Here is a 16,321-nt window from a genome sequence, read left to right as displayed (position 1 = left end):
AGTCCGTTTCCTATACAGTCATGTGGGTAAGGTTTATTTATACTTCAGTTTATTCAAAAGTAGCATAACAAGTTTATGTTTGCTCCCTTTACATATTTGAAAGAACTGTGAAATATTGCAAGACATAATCAAATCAATCACACAAAAGCATTTCTCCAATCTGAGGGAATAAATGGTAGTTAGGTTACCTTTGAAACAATTTGCATATCAGATTTTCAGTTTAACTTTCCAATGAGCTGGAGTGTTACGTGAATAGCATTTCGAATTGGTTAGTTCCCCATTTAAATGTTTTCAGATTTCACACATCTTTATCCATTTCCCTTTAACAGGTATCACTTTCAAATGAAAGCAAAGGGTGATTAACAAATGAGAGAAAAATTCAGTTAAATCAAAATTGTTTTTTACAGCCAACAGGAAATGTTCCTCAAAGATTTTAAGTGTATGTTTAAAATTGATGGGACTTTGTTACACTGAAATGATTTGACATAAGTGCAAAAGAGATTTTCTTTCAGCTCCAAAATTACAATTTGTATATTTTACTCATCCGTCGCATGCCAACTTCTTACCAACAAATGCATTTTCAGTCAAACCTTATCATTGAATACACTTAGTAGCAGACCTGCGCAAGCATCGGACTGTAAATGTGAAAGTATTTGATATACAAATTATACTTTTGGAGATGGAGTATTCCGTAAAAAAAAAAAAGATTGTTCGACCTCAACAAACTCAATAAAGGAACACACAGATTTATCCAGGCTGATACTATTATTACACAAATAATAAAATTACACACCACAATTGTTAACATTACTTTTGCTGTATAGCATTACACATTGTTTTGCAAATAGCCTGGATTGGTTTGCCAAATACAGCAATGAAATGCAACCTCAGCAGCCTTGAAAACGCTTAGATGAGAAAACCCAAAACTGACAACGATTGCATCAGACTCCTTTGGTATCTTTGTGCACTAAGTTTGAAACACACACACACAGAAATAAAAACCCTTCATTTGTTTCACACTTGCCCATATTAAGTCAGACGGTCACAGCCAGTCTGGTCCCTGGCTCGTGTTAATTTCATGCCACAGTAGGCACAGTGCTCAAAGAGGAACATTAAAATGAAAGATGCAAATAGAAAATCCAAACGGAGCAGAGAACACATCAATACTCCAGAGGTAGCTTCTTCCCAGCTCTTCCTCTACACCCGTATTGCATGATAGGCAGAATCAGGTCAACCTGACATGAAATTGGGATTCCACTGAAGCGGATCATGACAACAAATCTATCATTGCGAGCTGAGAAAAGGAGGCAGGTAGAAACCACTTGAAGCACTGAGGGCTACTGATCCCTCACTATTCCTTCAACAAGAACGGGTCAATGGGACCAAAAAGGCTAGTTAGTTAAAAAGAAATTGTAGTTTACTACAGCTTTAAGATCAACCCCAAAAGAGCTTTACTCTCTCTCTCCTCTCCAGGTCATATCATGAGGCTGAGAATTATTGTAGACAGATTCGTCTGTGATCAGAGGAAGAAAAACAAACAAAGAACAAAACTAAGAAATCAGCAAAAAAGGAATGTCAAATACAAGAGTCTTGGTGTCACAGACTTTTTAACCCAAAGGTGGAGCATGATGACAGCAGTATGACAACTGAAGTAAACCAGAAGTGAAGAGAGGAAAGACCGACAGGAAGTCGAACAAGAAAAGAAAATAGGAGTGTCACAGGCTTTGGCAGCAAGCGAGTTTGTTGCCCTTCTGCCCGTCCGAGGTTGGGGGGAGACTTATGTCCACTACATTGTTTCCTGGAGATTCGTCATTTCCAGATCTGTCCGATATTTGCTTCTGAGATACAATACGGTAGATTTCTGAGAGAGAAAAACAGTGACCATTCAGTAAAAGTTTGCGTAACACTACCAGGATATTAACAGTGAGCTGGTCGTAATATTATACCCTTAATGAATTTCCTACCTGTGAGAATGTTCTTAAAGGCTTCTTCTACATTAGTGGAGTCCAAGGCGGAGGTTTCAATAAATGAGATGCTGTTCTTTTCTGAACAGAAAAGGAGAGAAAATATTCTTAACACATTGAAAGACATTCAAATGTACAGAAAGCTTGGATAATAACCTGCATACTTTCAAATAACCTGAATATTTGTTTAAAAAAAGAAAACACCATGTAATTCTACTTAAATTAAACTAGTGCAGAACCCAAATGCTTGATCTATGGCATTGCTGCTTGCAATTTTCTCAGAACCGCTAATCCAAACAATTTCATCTTGAACCAAAAGTAATCTGCAGTCGGTGAGCCGAGAATCAATTGGGGTCAATTTACCTGCAAAGGCTCGAGCTTCATCAGTGGGCACGGCCCTGAGGTGACGGAGGTCGCTCTTGTTTCCAACCTGCATGATGACGATGTTGTTGTCAGCGTGGTCCCTCAGCTCCTTCAGCCAGCGCTCAATGTTCTCGTACGTCAGGTGCTTGGCGATGTCATAAACCAGGAGAGCTCCGACTGCACCCCGGTAGTATCTGGTGACAGAATAAACTCGATTATTACCATGTCTATATCATCTATATTCCAGTGCAATAGTCGCACATATGACTTTAATTTACACAGAGAAAATACTCACGCTGATGTGATAGCTCTGTAGCGTTCCTGTCCAGCTGTGTCCCAGATCTGAGCCTTTATCGTCTTGCCATCCACCTGGATGCTGCGGGTGGCAAACTCCACCCCAATGGTGCTCTTGCTCTCCAGGTTGAACTCATTTCTTGTGAAACGGGACAGCAGGTTACTCTTCCCCACTCCAGAGTCTCCGATTAGAACGACTAGAAACAAAATGCACAAAAACATTAAAACAGCAGCCCTGGGTGCGGTCATGCTAGGGGTTAGGATACTTTTTTGCACTAACATAGAGTGCATATTTAGTAATTTAGAAGTCACATTAAAATAGTTTTTAGTTCCCTTCCTATTGTGACCATTATTATGGTTGACTATTATAAATGGCATTGGATGTCACTTCCTATCCAGCTCCTTTATTTCCCTAATAGGCAGAAGCGGTCAGACTTTACAACCATCATGTCCCCTGGTAGATCACCACACATACAACAACACGACTATAACACCTCTGTTGTGCAATATCACTTGTGTGCAATATATATATATATACACCTCTTCATAATCATTATATTACTGGCTGCTGACTCTTCGTTATACAATTCAACGACTGTAATAAATCTGTAAATAACTGTGCAATATATACTTCCACTGTTACTACTGTTACATGACTGCTATCACACTACTAATGTTAAACCTAGTATTATTATTTCTTAAAATGCTGTTACTGGTAGTTTTTGTTTTCCATCTGGATGTGTATTTTTGTAACTTGTAATTACAAATATTTCTAACTAATATTTCATGTATGCCTCTTAATGAGTGTTTGGCCATTTACTTTAGCTGTTACAATATACATTTCCCCTCTGTGGAGTGAATAAAGGTATTCTGTATTTCAAGCAACGTTGCTGGACTATGTTAGCTAGTTAGCTAAGTAGTCTTAGCCTAAACACAAGATGGCTCGTAAAGTGGGAAAATTATAAAATAAAGCTACTTTCTTGGACAACATATGGTGGCTGTAAAATAGCTTGCACCTATTTTAAAACTGAATTTCGTATCATGTGATGATTTTACTGAGTCCTCGTCGCTAAGTTACCATGTTAGCAATCGAGCTAACATTAGCTTACTTGCTTAAACGTTAGCTTGCTAGGTCTCTGGCGTTAGCTGCCATCACCGGATTCTCTTATTGGTTTTCGAGTTAACGGTCTACATCAATTAAAGACGACGTTTTAGCTTTACACATCGATAGGATAACTTAACATTGTGATTACATGGGTTACTAATGCAATCGATTGCCTCTTGGTTACTAGTGAAGCTAACTTTAGCACTGGCTTAGATCACTTCCTCAGTTCGTGCTGCTGTCATCGTACTCACAAAGAAGAGTAACACGCTGTCATTCATTCACCATTAAAGAAGAAATTACCTTTGAACAAGTAGTCGTATTCATCATCACGGGTTCCCATGTTGTAAGACCAGTTTTTGTACTTTTAAAGTACTTTATTCCCAACAAACAACAACAATCTTCCCAACCGGCAGCTAGTAGGCACCACCTTCAAGGAAGAGCCCAAGCACGTGAGGACAGGAACGTCCTTTTTGACCAATGGAAACTGTTGTCACATTCACTGACACACACATCAACCAATCATCACGGAGAGCTGTGAGCAAGGCCTGGCTCGAAACGACTACGCCCTGCGCTTTCCTGTAGAATAGATTGAGCAACATCTTCTTTTTATAGGATTGAGGAGTATAAACCGTAAAAACATATTACCCAATTTCAAGAAAAAAGTTCTGGTACGACAACTTATAAGGCCCGAATGAGACGATAGACAATACACTATACATCCATAGGATATCATATATAAAAAACAGGTTATTAACGAAGTAATGCATTACTGTCCATTTGCACACCACTGTCACCTAATTCTTCCTCAGTGGACACAGTAGATTGTCAGGTCTGCTCACTTTTGAGGGTTATAGGGCTCCGACTTAGACTGTTTGTGAGGCAATTATTTTTCAGTATTCTTGAAATGACAGGGAAAGCTAGATTTGATATTACTCCAATGGTATGCTGGTTGTCAGTGGAAAAGCAGAGCCTCTACTGGTAGGAATGGAATGGTCTCTGGTTGTGCTAGACTCTAGAGAAAAGTAATGTGAATGTTTCAGTGACCACAATTCATCAGACATAACCAGCTCTGACAGCCACATTTTGCAGATATGGGTCCCAATAACAGGCCTGGATAGTGTTGTTCACTGTCTAACACTTTGGGGGAGAGCCAATGGTCAGATTCCCATCAAACTAACTCTTTGTGACCTTTGATGTAGCCAATATTCTCAGTTTTATTTAACTGTACTTTCTTACATCATAAAGCTACATTTAAGGCTTCTTTCTGCTCCTCTTTTTGAATAGATCAAATAAATATTCATATCTTACACTGCCCTGTTACTTTTATTCTTGTATTTTATATCTGTCTTATTCGGCTTTTTAAAGGTCCCCTATTATACTGTTTTTCATTACTTTATTATAGGTCTCAGATATATACAACACATTTATCTGAAGTGCTTGGCTCCAAATACCAAACAGATCATGCATTGTAGTATCCCATAATCCCCTCTGTGCTGATTCTCTGTCTTTTACTTTAGATGAAAATAAGGAGCCACTCCCAACACCCCTCTGCGAGATATTTGGTTAAAAATAACACAATGGTGCTCTAGGAGGAGATTCAGGTGATAAGGTGAGGGGGGGTTACCTTGGTTGGTTATTGACTAATGGTTACACAAGCCAAACATCGTTATGACATCATAAAGTGGCCACAATCTGATCAGCTCATTTTCAGACAGGTTTTTATTTAAATGGATCAGGACAAAAAGTGAGCTTATCTTTCTTCCTGAAACTTTCAGAATCTCTTTACACAGAGGGGACACATGTTTATGTATAAAAGACAGGAAAAAGTGGATTTGCATAATAGGTGACCTTTAACGTCTTATTTAAATGTATTTGAATGTCATTTTATAACTAGTTTCTGTTGCACTATATCTTATTGATTTGAGTTTTATGTAAAGCACTTTGAAATGCCTTGTGTTGAAATGTACTATACTGTATAAACAAACTTGCCTTGCACATTTTGTCATACTTACCCGTACAATTGAAAGTACCATTATAACTTTGTCATATCTAATTTCAATTTCTGATTAGAGTATTTCTCAACCAAGAATCAATAATAATATCATATGACATTATCTCCATGAACAACAATTCATAGAACTGCTTTATTTTGTATTCATTCTGATTGATTCAAAACACACACACATACAGCCATCTATTTATCCTCACGTATAAATAGATGAATATACACAGATATACATAAATACACATTTCTGATATGCATATTCATTTTTGAAATCATGCTATGTCTCTGTAAAGGACTCTCCCTATTAGATGAGGGCACACAGCGATTTTAAAACACGTACACAACACAGCTGAACAGTTGGAAGAATCCCTATTGATTTGCATGTACAGTAAAACCCACAAATCTCTCAATGTTGGATATCTTACAAAGAAACAGCTGTGGTTTATAGACCATAAATATACATCAGCTGCATCTCCATAAACACACTGAAGAATATGGTACAGTAAATTATGTAGATTGCAATCATTTCTTGCCCAGCAGCAAAAATAAAACCAAATAAAAATAATATTCTCCGATTCAAATGGAAAATATATTTGTATATCTTTATATATGTATTTATAATTTTATGTACACATTCGCAGGAGCACAACTATGAGAAATAAAAATAAATACAACAGCACAAGTGAAAAAAATATAAACGAAAGGCCTACATGTTGATTTTCTCAATAAGGCAATAAAAACGTAAAAGCTAGACTTTCTTTTTTTACAAAATATTGCTGCTATGGTTTCCATCTGATAAACAACAGCAAACTGATTACAAATGGCCACTGCACGTCATGGGAACAAACTGATTTCTACTTCACAATGTCCGACATTAATGTGTCCTCCCTCACTAACACACACCGACCCACTGAAGATACAGTTTCTGAAGTTAGATAAAAAATCAGTTTGTCGAACTTGAGAGTCCTACGATGTCAACCACAGAGAGACGACAGTAAACACTAACGCTACAATGACTGTGATTGACTTCACCACACACACACGCACACACACTTGATAATCCTTAAAGAAATGCTGCCACATATCAGCCTGTGTGAGCAGAAATGAAGATAATGTGATGCATGTTTTATTTGGCCTCTTTCACTATTTTATCTTCAGGTCCTCTTGATAAGTGCAAACAACATTCAACCCATTTACAAACTGCTGTGTCTCCCCACACTGCAGCATACTGTGTTCATTCAAATATACAGATAACAGGTACAATATCAACTGCAAATACTTACAACTGATGCTCTACATCTACAAACATTGGAAATAACCTGTCAATAGATTTTTCTTATTCTGAGGATGTCGAACAGATATAGCATCTGTCACTGATATGCTTTTCCCCCCCCCCAACCTAAAATAAAATACATGTGTTATTGTTATATATGATTTGTGTGCATCTGTCCAACAATAGGGCAACACTGGAAGACATTGCAATGATATGAATGTGACCATAATGACTGACAATGTCTGCTGCCTTAGTGTTGCAATTAATGCCTTTCTATTTCGAAGGCTAACGTCATAAGCCCTGTTTCGTTTCTAAACAAGAGCTGTAGTGGAAAAAGTAGTAACACTGACTGAAATCGACAAACGTGATGTGAAAGCAAAAGCAAAAAAAGCTGCAGGATTGAAATTATCAAAGCAAAAATGAAAAAGTCTTTGGATGCAAAGTAAAACAAAAACATTTAAGCAATTAAAAGTTTTAAATACCAGCAAACAGTAAAAGTTATAATAAAAATACAAACAGAAAAAATAAATAAAGGCTCACAGAAGTAAAAGAAGAAAAGTTACAAAAAACATTTGATATAAATACATTATTATGCTATGAATGAAACACGTCGTCATCACTGTGTATATTGACTAATGAAATTATGCGTTTAAATTCTTCCCTCTGTAAAATAAGCTGCATGAAATCCCTACTGGAAATGTGAGGACAGGTCTAGATGTTACGTGATTGGCCGAACAATGGTTATTATTGACACTCCAGTTCTATGCGCACAAGCACAACCCTCCAACAGCACAGGCCTGAACACTCACTCCTCATCAGCACAATGATATCTCCATGTGACCACGTGCAGGAGCAACATTGTGAGTTTAAAGGCCAATCTTAACCCAAAATCATGTCATGAAGTCTAACCTTCTGTGTTTCTTTCATTTAGTTGTTGAAAGATACCTTGATGCTAGGTGAGAGTAAAGTCAGTACCAAGGAGGGTTGATGGGCTTATCCTGATAAATCTACAACATGCACAGTTCAGTGTGCTGCCCTGCAGAGTGAGAGGGCAAGCCTGTAAAGCCTGTTAGAGTGCTGTGCTTGTGGGAACTAGAACATACTCTATGCCTTTAAAAATAATTTACATCACTTGGAAGTAATCATGTTTTATTGTTCTTATAACATTGAAGTTTTAATGTGGCCATGAGACCTTCCAAGTGGAGTGAATACTTCTCATAGGCACAGTAAGTTACTATGGTCTGTCATGTATTTCAAACACTTAAGACTACAGCCGTACACACACTACTGTAAGTCACACATACACATTATTATTAAATCGGTATAATTTTCTTTTTCGTCAAGGGTGAAAGGCAGGGATGGTTGGAAATCAGTGACGTTCCCCACTGTCAGGATTTTTTTTCCCTCTCTGGTACGCAAGTCACTTTTCCCTCAGTGTGTTCAGTTTCTGTATGTTTTAAATCCTGGTTCAGACAGAGATCCTGCTGCTACCGCTGAGGTCCGGACTTCAGACCGACGAGTCCTCTCCACTGAGACGTTCGCTCCTCTCTGCCAGAGAACAGGGTTTACTGTTGGAGACATACAGAGTCAATGCATTAGGCAGAGTGCACACAACAATGCATGAGAAGATTGTTACACCCTGGGGAAATACAATTGTGTATCCTCTCATGCATCAGTTGGACATGATAGTGAAACAGTGAGTCAGGGGGGAAATAGGGAACTAGGATAGGTAAGGCAAGCGGAAATCTGAAAAAACAGCACACCGAGTAACTGAAAACCAGAAGTGAAGGGATTTGTGCCATTCAATCTGAGCAAGCATTAATTCAACCTCCAACACATATCTGCTGTGGATTAAGAGGAACAGCTATCATCAAGTAATGCTGCAAAGTAGGAGTTTCCTGAGACTATATGAAATCACATCAGCTGCATAATTAAAATAAAATAATGGCCTCCTGTTTCTGCAGTATAGAAGTCGTTTTTTAAAAGATAGCCATATAGCCAGTTCATTTCAGAATTGCTGATCATCATGCTTATGTGAAACAGGGATCAAGTTAAATATGATTTTATGTTCCAAACACATTTTTTTTTTTAATGTCTTTTACTCCTTGTTTACCTTAACTGAATTAACTGGATTAATCAGAAATCTCTCCACGGAAGTTACATTCAGAGATCCCTGGTGTAAAGATGTGTCGGAGCAGATGAAAAATAAAATGAGTAGGTCAAAAAATTCAATGGCTGATGACACTTTATTGGAGCATAATTCTGCAACACAAAACAAAGTAGGAGCAGCCTGCGTAACACAACCTCATAAAACAGTGACCACTTTTTTTTATTTACCTCCACGTGTTTATGACTTTATACAAATAAAGTTTTACTGAGAGGCAGATGGCTCTATCGGGGGTAGGAACGTTTCAAATATAAATCCTCACACTGAAAATAAGCGAAAAACTCTTTAAATAAACTCAAAGTTAATTGAGTTTAAATAAATCCACCACATTACCTCAGGTTGATTAAATGATATCTATGAGGTGAGTTTAATGTTCATATCTTTAGTGTGAATGTCTAGCAGCATGGGTGTGAGAGTGTGGTGATGCATGAGTGTGATGGCTTCCTGCAGAGCGATGTGGTGTAAAACACCCCGTGCAGGTTGTTGTGGGAGGGACACAGGATGGCTGCTCGTGGACTGAATGGTCATGCAAGCTGCATGTGACCATTTCCACCAACGTGTCAATGAGAAATGAATGCTGTAATGTAGGGGTGGTTTTCTGGCCAGTCTTTCGAACCTGAGCTTTTCTTTCTACATTTACTGTAGAAGCTTCTCACGCAGCTCCAACCTGAAGTTACACCTGATCCTTTCCATCTTTGTTACCCCAAATGAAACACAACTGATTTTATACCTGGGACTTTCCTGTACTTCATTATTTTAGTCCGATGCTTCTCACTTACTGTCTCTCCTTCCCAATCCCCATCTGGCATGGCCTTAGACTCTGAGCCATAGTGTAGCGGAGAGTACACCCAGGTCCTGTCGTCTTGAGGCTGTTTTTACACACCCACCACAGCAGAGGGGGCCAGAGGGACAGAGGACAGGCCAGAGGCACAGAGACAAGCAGCAGGGGCAGGCAGGAGAAAGACATGGGAGATCACAGGAGAAGAAAAGACAAGACAGGAAATGAAAATTAGGGATGCAAATAGGAGGAAATGTTGCTGAGAGACATCGGAAAGTGTGAATTTGACATATCAAGTAGGTGTAAAACTGTTAAAGATTGTAAAAGGATGTTGTAATCCTTTTGGCGGTTAGCACACTTGAACACAGAGATGAGAATTTGGCAGATAACAGGTTGTTTCGGAACAAAGAGTGATTTTAGGAATTGCAATATTACGATGGGTCTGACTGACGTGTTTAAATCATATTTCTTAATGAAAATGAAGTGTGCAGAGTAAGGGAATGAGTCGCGGCATCAGCCTCAGGGGGGGATGAGGACCGGGACGGAAGAATGGGGAGAAAGCCAGGATGCCAGGAAATTCATACAGAGCATCCTCAGTCAAAGCAAAACACAACAACAGCTGTTTGTCTCCTTTTCAACAAGCAAACGAGCACTTTGCATAATGTAAATAAAAGCTTCTTAAGGTACCGGCCCTTTAGGTTTGTTGGTGTAGGTTGATTTCACATGTTTACACACACTCACGCAAAACTCAGCACAATGAACCTAACACATTCACACAGGTGATATGGAGGAGGAGGGAGGCTGTCAGTGAGTGAGGAAGCAAATGGAGATTCAAAAAAGATGATAAAAGATACAAATAAATTAAAAAAAGACAGACTGCCAAGTAAAACATTTTTTGTTTACCTGACTCGCACATTTTATTTTCTTCACAATGTGAAGAATAGGTAGTGTTTTTTTGTTTTTAACACAATCACACAAACACTTGAGGTTAAAGGGCCCTATTATGCTTTTTGGGGTTTTCCCTCACCTGTAATGGCTATCTAGGTTAAGGTGCATGTAAATGGTCTGCAAAGGATAAAATTCCAAAGTTCCAACACCCCCCGGCTTGAAACGCCTCTATTGGACTCCGTTGTTTACCTCTGTAACATAGTGACATCACTATGTAACACACGTTCTTCTTTTGGCTAGCGCTCCAACACATTGTACTTGATAGGCTAAGAGGTGGGATATCTCTAAGCGGATGACCAATCATAACAGATCCCGCCAACTAACCAATCAGAGCAGACTGGGCTCTGGTTTCAGACAGAGGGTGAAAAGAGGTGCTGCAGCACAGGCAGTATGAGAAAAATAAAGAGCTTTTTGAACATCAAAGCATGGAGACATGTCAGAGTAGAGACACACAATACAAATATGAACCTGAGAATGAGCAGAATAGGGCCCCTTTAACACATCACACAAGCTGCAGTTAAAACCATATTGTGTCACAAAACAACGGCGATGTACTCGGACTAATCTATTCTAATGCCAGGACAGCAACCGGCTATAATACTAACACCATCTCACTTACGGGCCAACTGGACTGGCATTTCTTCCTCAGTCGGAAAGGAGAGACCACCCAGGTCCTCCCATCGGGAAACTGACAGAAATATGTGTGTATGGCACAGAGACAAACAAAAAAGAGATGAAATGTAAGACAGAGGGTGACAGAGGAGGAAAAGTGCAATAACATGATGAGGTGAAAATGGAAAACACTGTTCTGAATGCGTGTGAGATACTGCGGGTAAATCAGCGGTGACAGTTAGATTAACAAGTCTGGCAGCAACTCTGTTTTCCACACGACACAAAAGTATATCACCACTTTCATCGTGACTCATGAGGCCATCCCAGGTGAGAGACAAAGCTGAGAGAATGAAGAGAACCGGAGGAGAATGATTTCAGGATAAGATGGAAACAGGGTAAGGTGAAAATTGTTTAAGAGTAGGGGTAAAATGTGATAACAGCGCAGAGGAGGATGGAGGTGAAGAATTGAAGACGAGGCAGACAATACGAATAACAATCAGATGTGGATGACAGAGGTGAAGGGGAGCAGAGCGTGAATCATGAAAAAGTGAATGTGGAGAGTGCTGATAGTGGCTGAATAATTTAGTCACGAGCCACCCTGAGGAACCTGTGAACTGATGACACACACACACACACACACACACACACACACACACACACACACACACACACACACACACACACACACACACACACACACACACACACACACACACACACACACACACACACACACACACACACACACACACACACACACACACACACACACACACACACACACACACACACACACACACACACACACACACACACACACACACACACACACACACACACACACACACACACACACACACACACACACACACACACACACACACACACACACACACACACACACACACACACACACACACACACACACACACGTCCCTTCAATCTCACAGCTGAAAGATGTGCTGTGTTCCCCCCGAGGTGCAACATGACCAGCTCTTGTTTGAAAATGCAGACATATTCCCTGACCGTTCCTTACTGTATGATTCAATGCTTTGAAAAATACTGTCCTCTAAGTCTGAGTGTGTAAGTCTGCAGTTTACATGTACACTAAACAAATGCCAGCATGAGGGTCTAATTATTTTACTTATGAAAAGAAATGCAAGTTGCTGGGGGCGAAGAAGGACTGACAACTGAGTTATTTTGATTGTATCTTATGAAACATCAACCTAGTGAACCAAACCCACTGATAAAATAAAGTAAATTAGCTCAAAAGCACAAAAAGTGAGGTAAAGCACCGTTGAAACTACTCCAAAACCTGACGGATATGAGAAGCAATAATAAAGTATGGATAGAGGGGCGATAAAAGTGACATTGTTTAGAGGTTCTTGCTTTGTCAGTGTGAATGTTGTGCACCACCATGTGAGGTTGAGCAGCCATGCAGAAACGTGATTTGTGTGGGATGTCAGAAGTGATGATGATGATGGAGAAAGCAGAAACAGAGAGGGAACACAAAGGATGAGCAGATGGTGGATTGAGCACCTCAACAGCAGAACTGACTGAAATTACTTTTTTTCCAAAGTAGGTCTGTTTTTTTCGTTTTTTTAAATATGTTTTTATTGTCTGATGTCATTGTCCCAAAAGAAAAAAAACTCAAGTAACCTAACCCTTATTTAAAGTTATACTTCAGTGGAAAACAGCAACAATTATATATTGAAGCAGAAAGTGTCATCAGATTAAATCATGTTGGGAATTTAAAAAATAATAACATATACCTTATTATAAAAATATATTTAGACTTATTTTGAATGATGGTCTTTTGGAGTGCAACACTCTGGATTTATTAGAAATATCCACAGCTGGAATAATTTTACAAATAATATACTACTTATAATATTAGTCTAGCCTAATTGTAATCTGCAACTGTGCACAAATACTGGGTTTAAATTAAATAAAAAATGCAAAAATGTTGATTTATAAGCATTATGAATAAAGCTTAAACAAATTGTTACTGCCCTATAATTTACCGGAACATAATCTATATACAACATGTGTGAAGTTTGGATCCCCGCAGCATGTTAACAGCTTCTGAAACAGATGACTTTCCCTCAGTCCCCCCCCCCCCCCCCCGCCTGCAGCATGTTTCTGTGTAGTTACACTTCAGGGCGCTACAGTGTCACTTCACTTCACCTCGAGCAGCGCCACAGACCCCCTGCTGCTGAGTGTCCGGCCTTTGAACTGATCATCAGACAGAGCCGGTCAGATGAGAGGCCTGTTAAATAACCCAGGGAGCTCTTTGACTAACCTGTTGGCCATTAGTATTCCTCCTGCCACATTAGAGGGTGTTTGATTCCTGATAGGGGACACTCAGCAGGCCTGCAGCCGGGTGGGAAAGTTTCTATCTGACACTGTGATCACTGGCTCCACTCTCCTTCCTCCACCTGACACTCGTACATGAATTCATAGCTGTGCTTTTGGGAACATTTAGACCAACACAACACTATCTGATAACTAGATTATCTGCTAGACTGACACACACACGCTGACTGCAAACGCTTGGTTGTTATTCACTCAGAATGAGCTGCTGAGTGTGTCAGTTTATCATATTAAACAGGAACTCCAAAATGGTGTTGACATGCAATATCAATCTGCAAACACTCACCACCAGAGTGCACACTGCAATACACTGTGTTCACAAAATAGTGTTAAATAGTTCTGCAATTTGGGAATTATGCTTATTGGCTTTCTTGTTGTAAGTTAGATGAGAAGATGGATAACACTCATGTCTGCACACTTATATGAAGCAACAGCCAGCAGGCTTTTAGCTTAGCATAAAGACTGGACCCAGGGGAAACGGGTACTTTTTGTCTGTCCAAAAGAGAGAGAATCTATCTTCTAGCACCTCAGAAGCCTACTGATTAAAATGTTTGATATGTTGGTACAAAAAACGTGTTAAAAGGGGTTTTGTGCTAGACTTATCTTCTCATATAACTCTCTGAAGAAAACTCAAAAGTCTATTTCCCAAATGTCGACTTGTTTCACACACTGCAAGCAATAACTGCACACACTCTTATTCCCATACCAGCCTGAGTCGCTACTTCCTTTCTTTGGTCCTTCGGTCAACGCCTCTGTGGGATATCATATAGCTTTATGTCATGACTTTATGATCATAAGTGCATTGTTAATTACAAATATAGCTCATATCAGTGACGATACACGATGGCCCTGATTAAATATCAAAGATGATTTGATGGCTAAAATAAGAGGTCAAACTTAAAAAGATGAGAAGTGATGGGAGATGTGTTCATTTCATCTTAACATGGATTTGAAGTCATCTAAAAGTGTGTGTGTGTGTTTGTGTGTGTGTGTGTGTGTGTGTGTGTGTGTGTGTGTGTGTGTGTGTGTGTGTGTGTGTGTGTGTGTGTGTGTGTGTGTGTGTGTGTGTGTGTGTGTGTGTGTGTGTGTGTGTGTGTGTGTGTGTGTGTGTCTGGGTGGAGTGGTTTTGCTTACAAAGTAGATATCTGTGATTGGCACGTCGTCTTCATCGTCGACCGAGGCCTGGCTGGTGCAGCCGGAGCCGGACACCTGGCTGGCCCTGTCTGCCTCCACCACCACCACCTTGGGACTGGGGGGGGCTTCACCGGCTGCCCCGGGAGAGAAGGGATCAGCGGGGGCAGTCAAGGAGGAGGAGGCTGCAGCTGCTTCGGGTGCTGATGAAGAGCTGGAGGGAGCTGCTGCAGCGGCTGCCTCTGCTCCAGCACCTTCCTGAACCTCGCTGTGGGAGGGGGAGATGGGATTGTTGAAGAGTTTGATCCAAGGCTTTCAAAGTCTAACAGTGTAGGTCCCCCCTCGGACAAAATTAAGACAACTATCTCCCCTTATCCGCTTTCTGTTGTGTTTAGCACACATTCACCTTTCAATTAAACTTCACACAGTACTTTTGCGTTATGTCTAGTGTAGAAATACAGGTTTAAACAAGAATATAGTGCTGTAATTATCAAAGAGGCTCTGTGTGGTTTGGGAACAAAAGAACAACCTAGTAACATACACACACACAGACACACAAACACACACACAGAAGTTGCCAACATTGTGAGCCATTTATTGGGTCAGTTGCCATAAGCCACTTTCCTGCAGCAGGGCAGAGGAACAGGACAAAGCTATTAGAGCAAACACTGGCTGAAACCCAACAGATGAGTGTGTGTGTGTGTGTGTGTGTGTGTGTGTGTGTGTGTGTGTGTGTGTGTGTGTGTGTGTGTGTGTGGGAGAGAGTGTTCTTGTGGTTTAGCTGCTTAAGCTCAAAGATTTGCCAGCTGGCTGTGCACTGCCACAATCCTGTATTGTTCCTGGCCAGATCATCAACTATTAGAAAGGATTTAGACACATCCACATTGCTTTCTCAGCTTCTGTCTGTGAGCTCAAAGCCAGCAGAGGAGAAGCCCGGCGTCTGGCCACTGAGGGGGAAACAAAGCTGAGTTTGCATCTAAGAGATTGGCAGAACAAATTAGGGGGCGGGGGGGTAGTGGGATGTCTGACTTCAACACCATCTTCATTTCATTTAGATATATCGTTATTAAAATGTATATATATCCTATCCTTGTCTCTCTGCATATCAAAAACTAATAAATCCGTTATTTTATAATGTTAAATCAGACTCTTTAATGCTTGAATTCCACTTTGCTCCCTTTTCTCTACATTTCTGCTTTTACTAATTTACAAGATGACTATTTTTGTCTTTCTCACCCCTCCAGCATTTCTTCACATGAAACATTCTGTCTAATTTTCTCCTTCAATCAGTAAGTCTGCAATGATCCT

General features: G+C 40.0%; 2 protein-coding genes across 4 annotated transcripts in view; both read right to left on the bottom strand.

Moving 5' to 3' along the window:
- Positions 1-6: 6 nt before the first annotated feature.
- LOC117495173 (ras-related protein Rab-11B-like) lies at positions 7-4,190 on the bottom strand. The gene is made up of 5 exons (XM_034146291.1): positions 4,027-4,190; positions 2,623-2,818; positions 2,328-2,521; positions 1,965-2,045; positions 7-1,861 (listed from the first exon to the last, which is right to left on the bottom strand). Exons 1-5 carry the CDS (start codon positions 4,064-4,066, stop codon positions 1,716-1,718), a joined length of 657 nt encoding a protein of 218 aa, XP_034002182.1. The 5' UTR covers positions 4,067-4,190; the 3' UTR covers positions 7-1,715.
- A 1,669-nt stretch (positions 4,191-5,859) lies between these two features.
- The window catches only part of pip5k1ca (phosphatidylinositol-4-phosphate 5-kinase, type I, gamma a), a 45,202-nt gene continuing 34,740 nt past the window's right edge, over positions 5,860-16,321 (bottom strand). Inside the window, exons 16-18 of one of the 3 annotated variants that reach the window (XM_034147662.1) lie at positions 15,017-15,281; positions 14,589-14,634; positions 5,860-8,572 (exon numbers count right to left, since the gene is read on the bottom strand). In XM_034147662.1, coding sequence (XP_034003553.1) covers positions 14,626-14,634; positions 15,017-15,281 — 274 coding nt within the window. In that variant the 3' untranslated portion in view covers positions 5,860-8,572; positions 14,589-14,625. Of the gene's footprint in view, positions 8,573-9,950; positions 10,041-14,588; positions 14,635-15,016; positions 15,282-16,321 lie in introns of all 3 variants that reach the window. The other 2 variants (XM_034147661.1, XM_034147665.1) reach the window with 2 other exon arrangements.

This window comes from Trematomus bernacchii, unplaced genomic scaffold (assembly GCF_902827165.1).
Source record: "Trematomus bernacchii unplaced genomic scaffold, fTreBer1.1, whole genome shotgun sequence".
Taxonomy (NCBI): Eukaryota; Metazoa; Chordata; class Actinopteri; order Perciformes; family Nototheniidae; genus Trematomus; species Trematomus bernacchii.
This window is presented reverse-complemented; position numbering and strand designations above follow the sequence as displayed.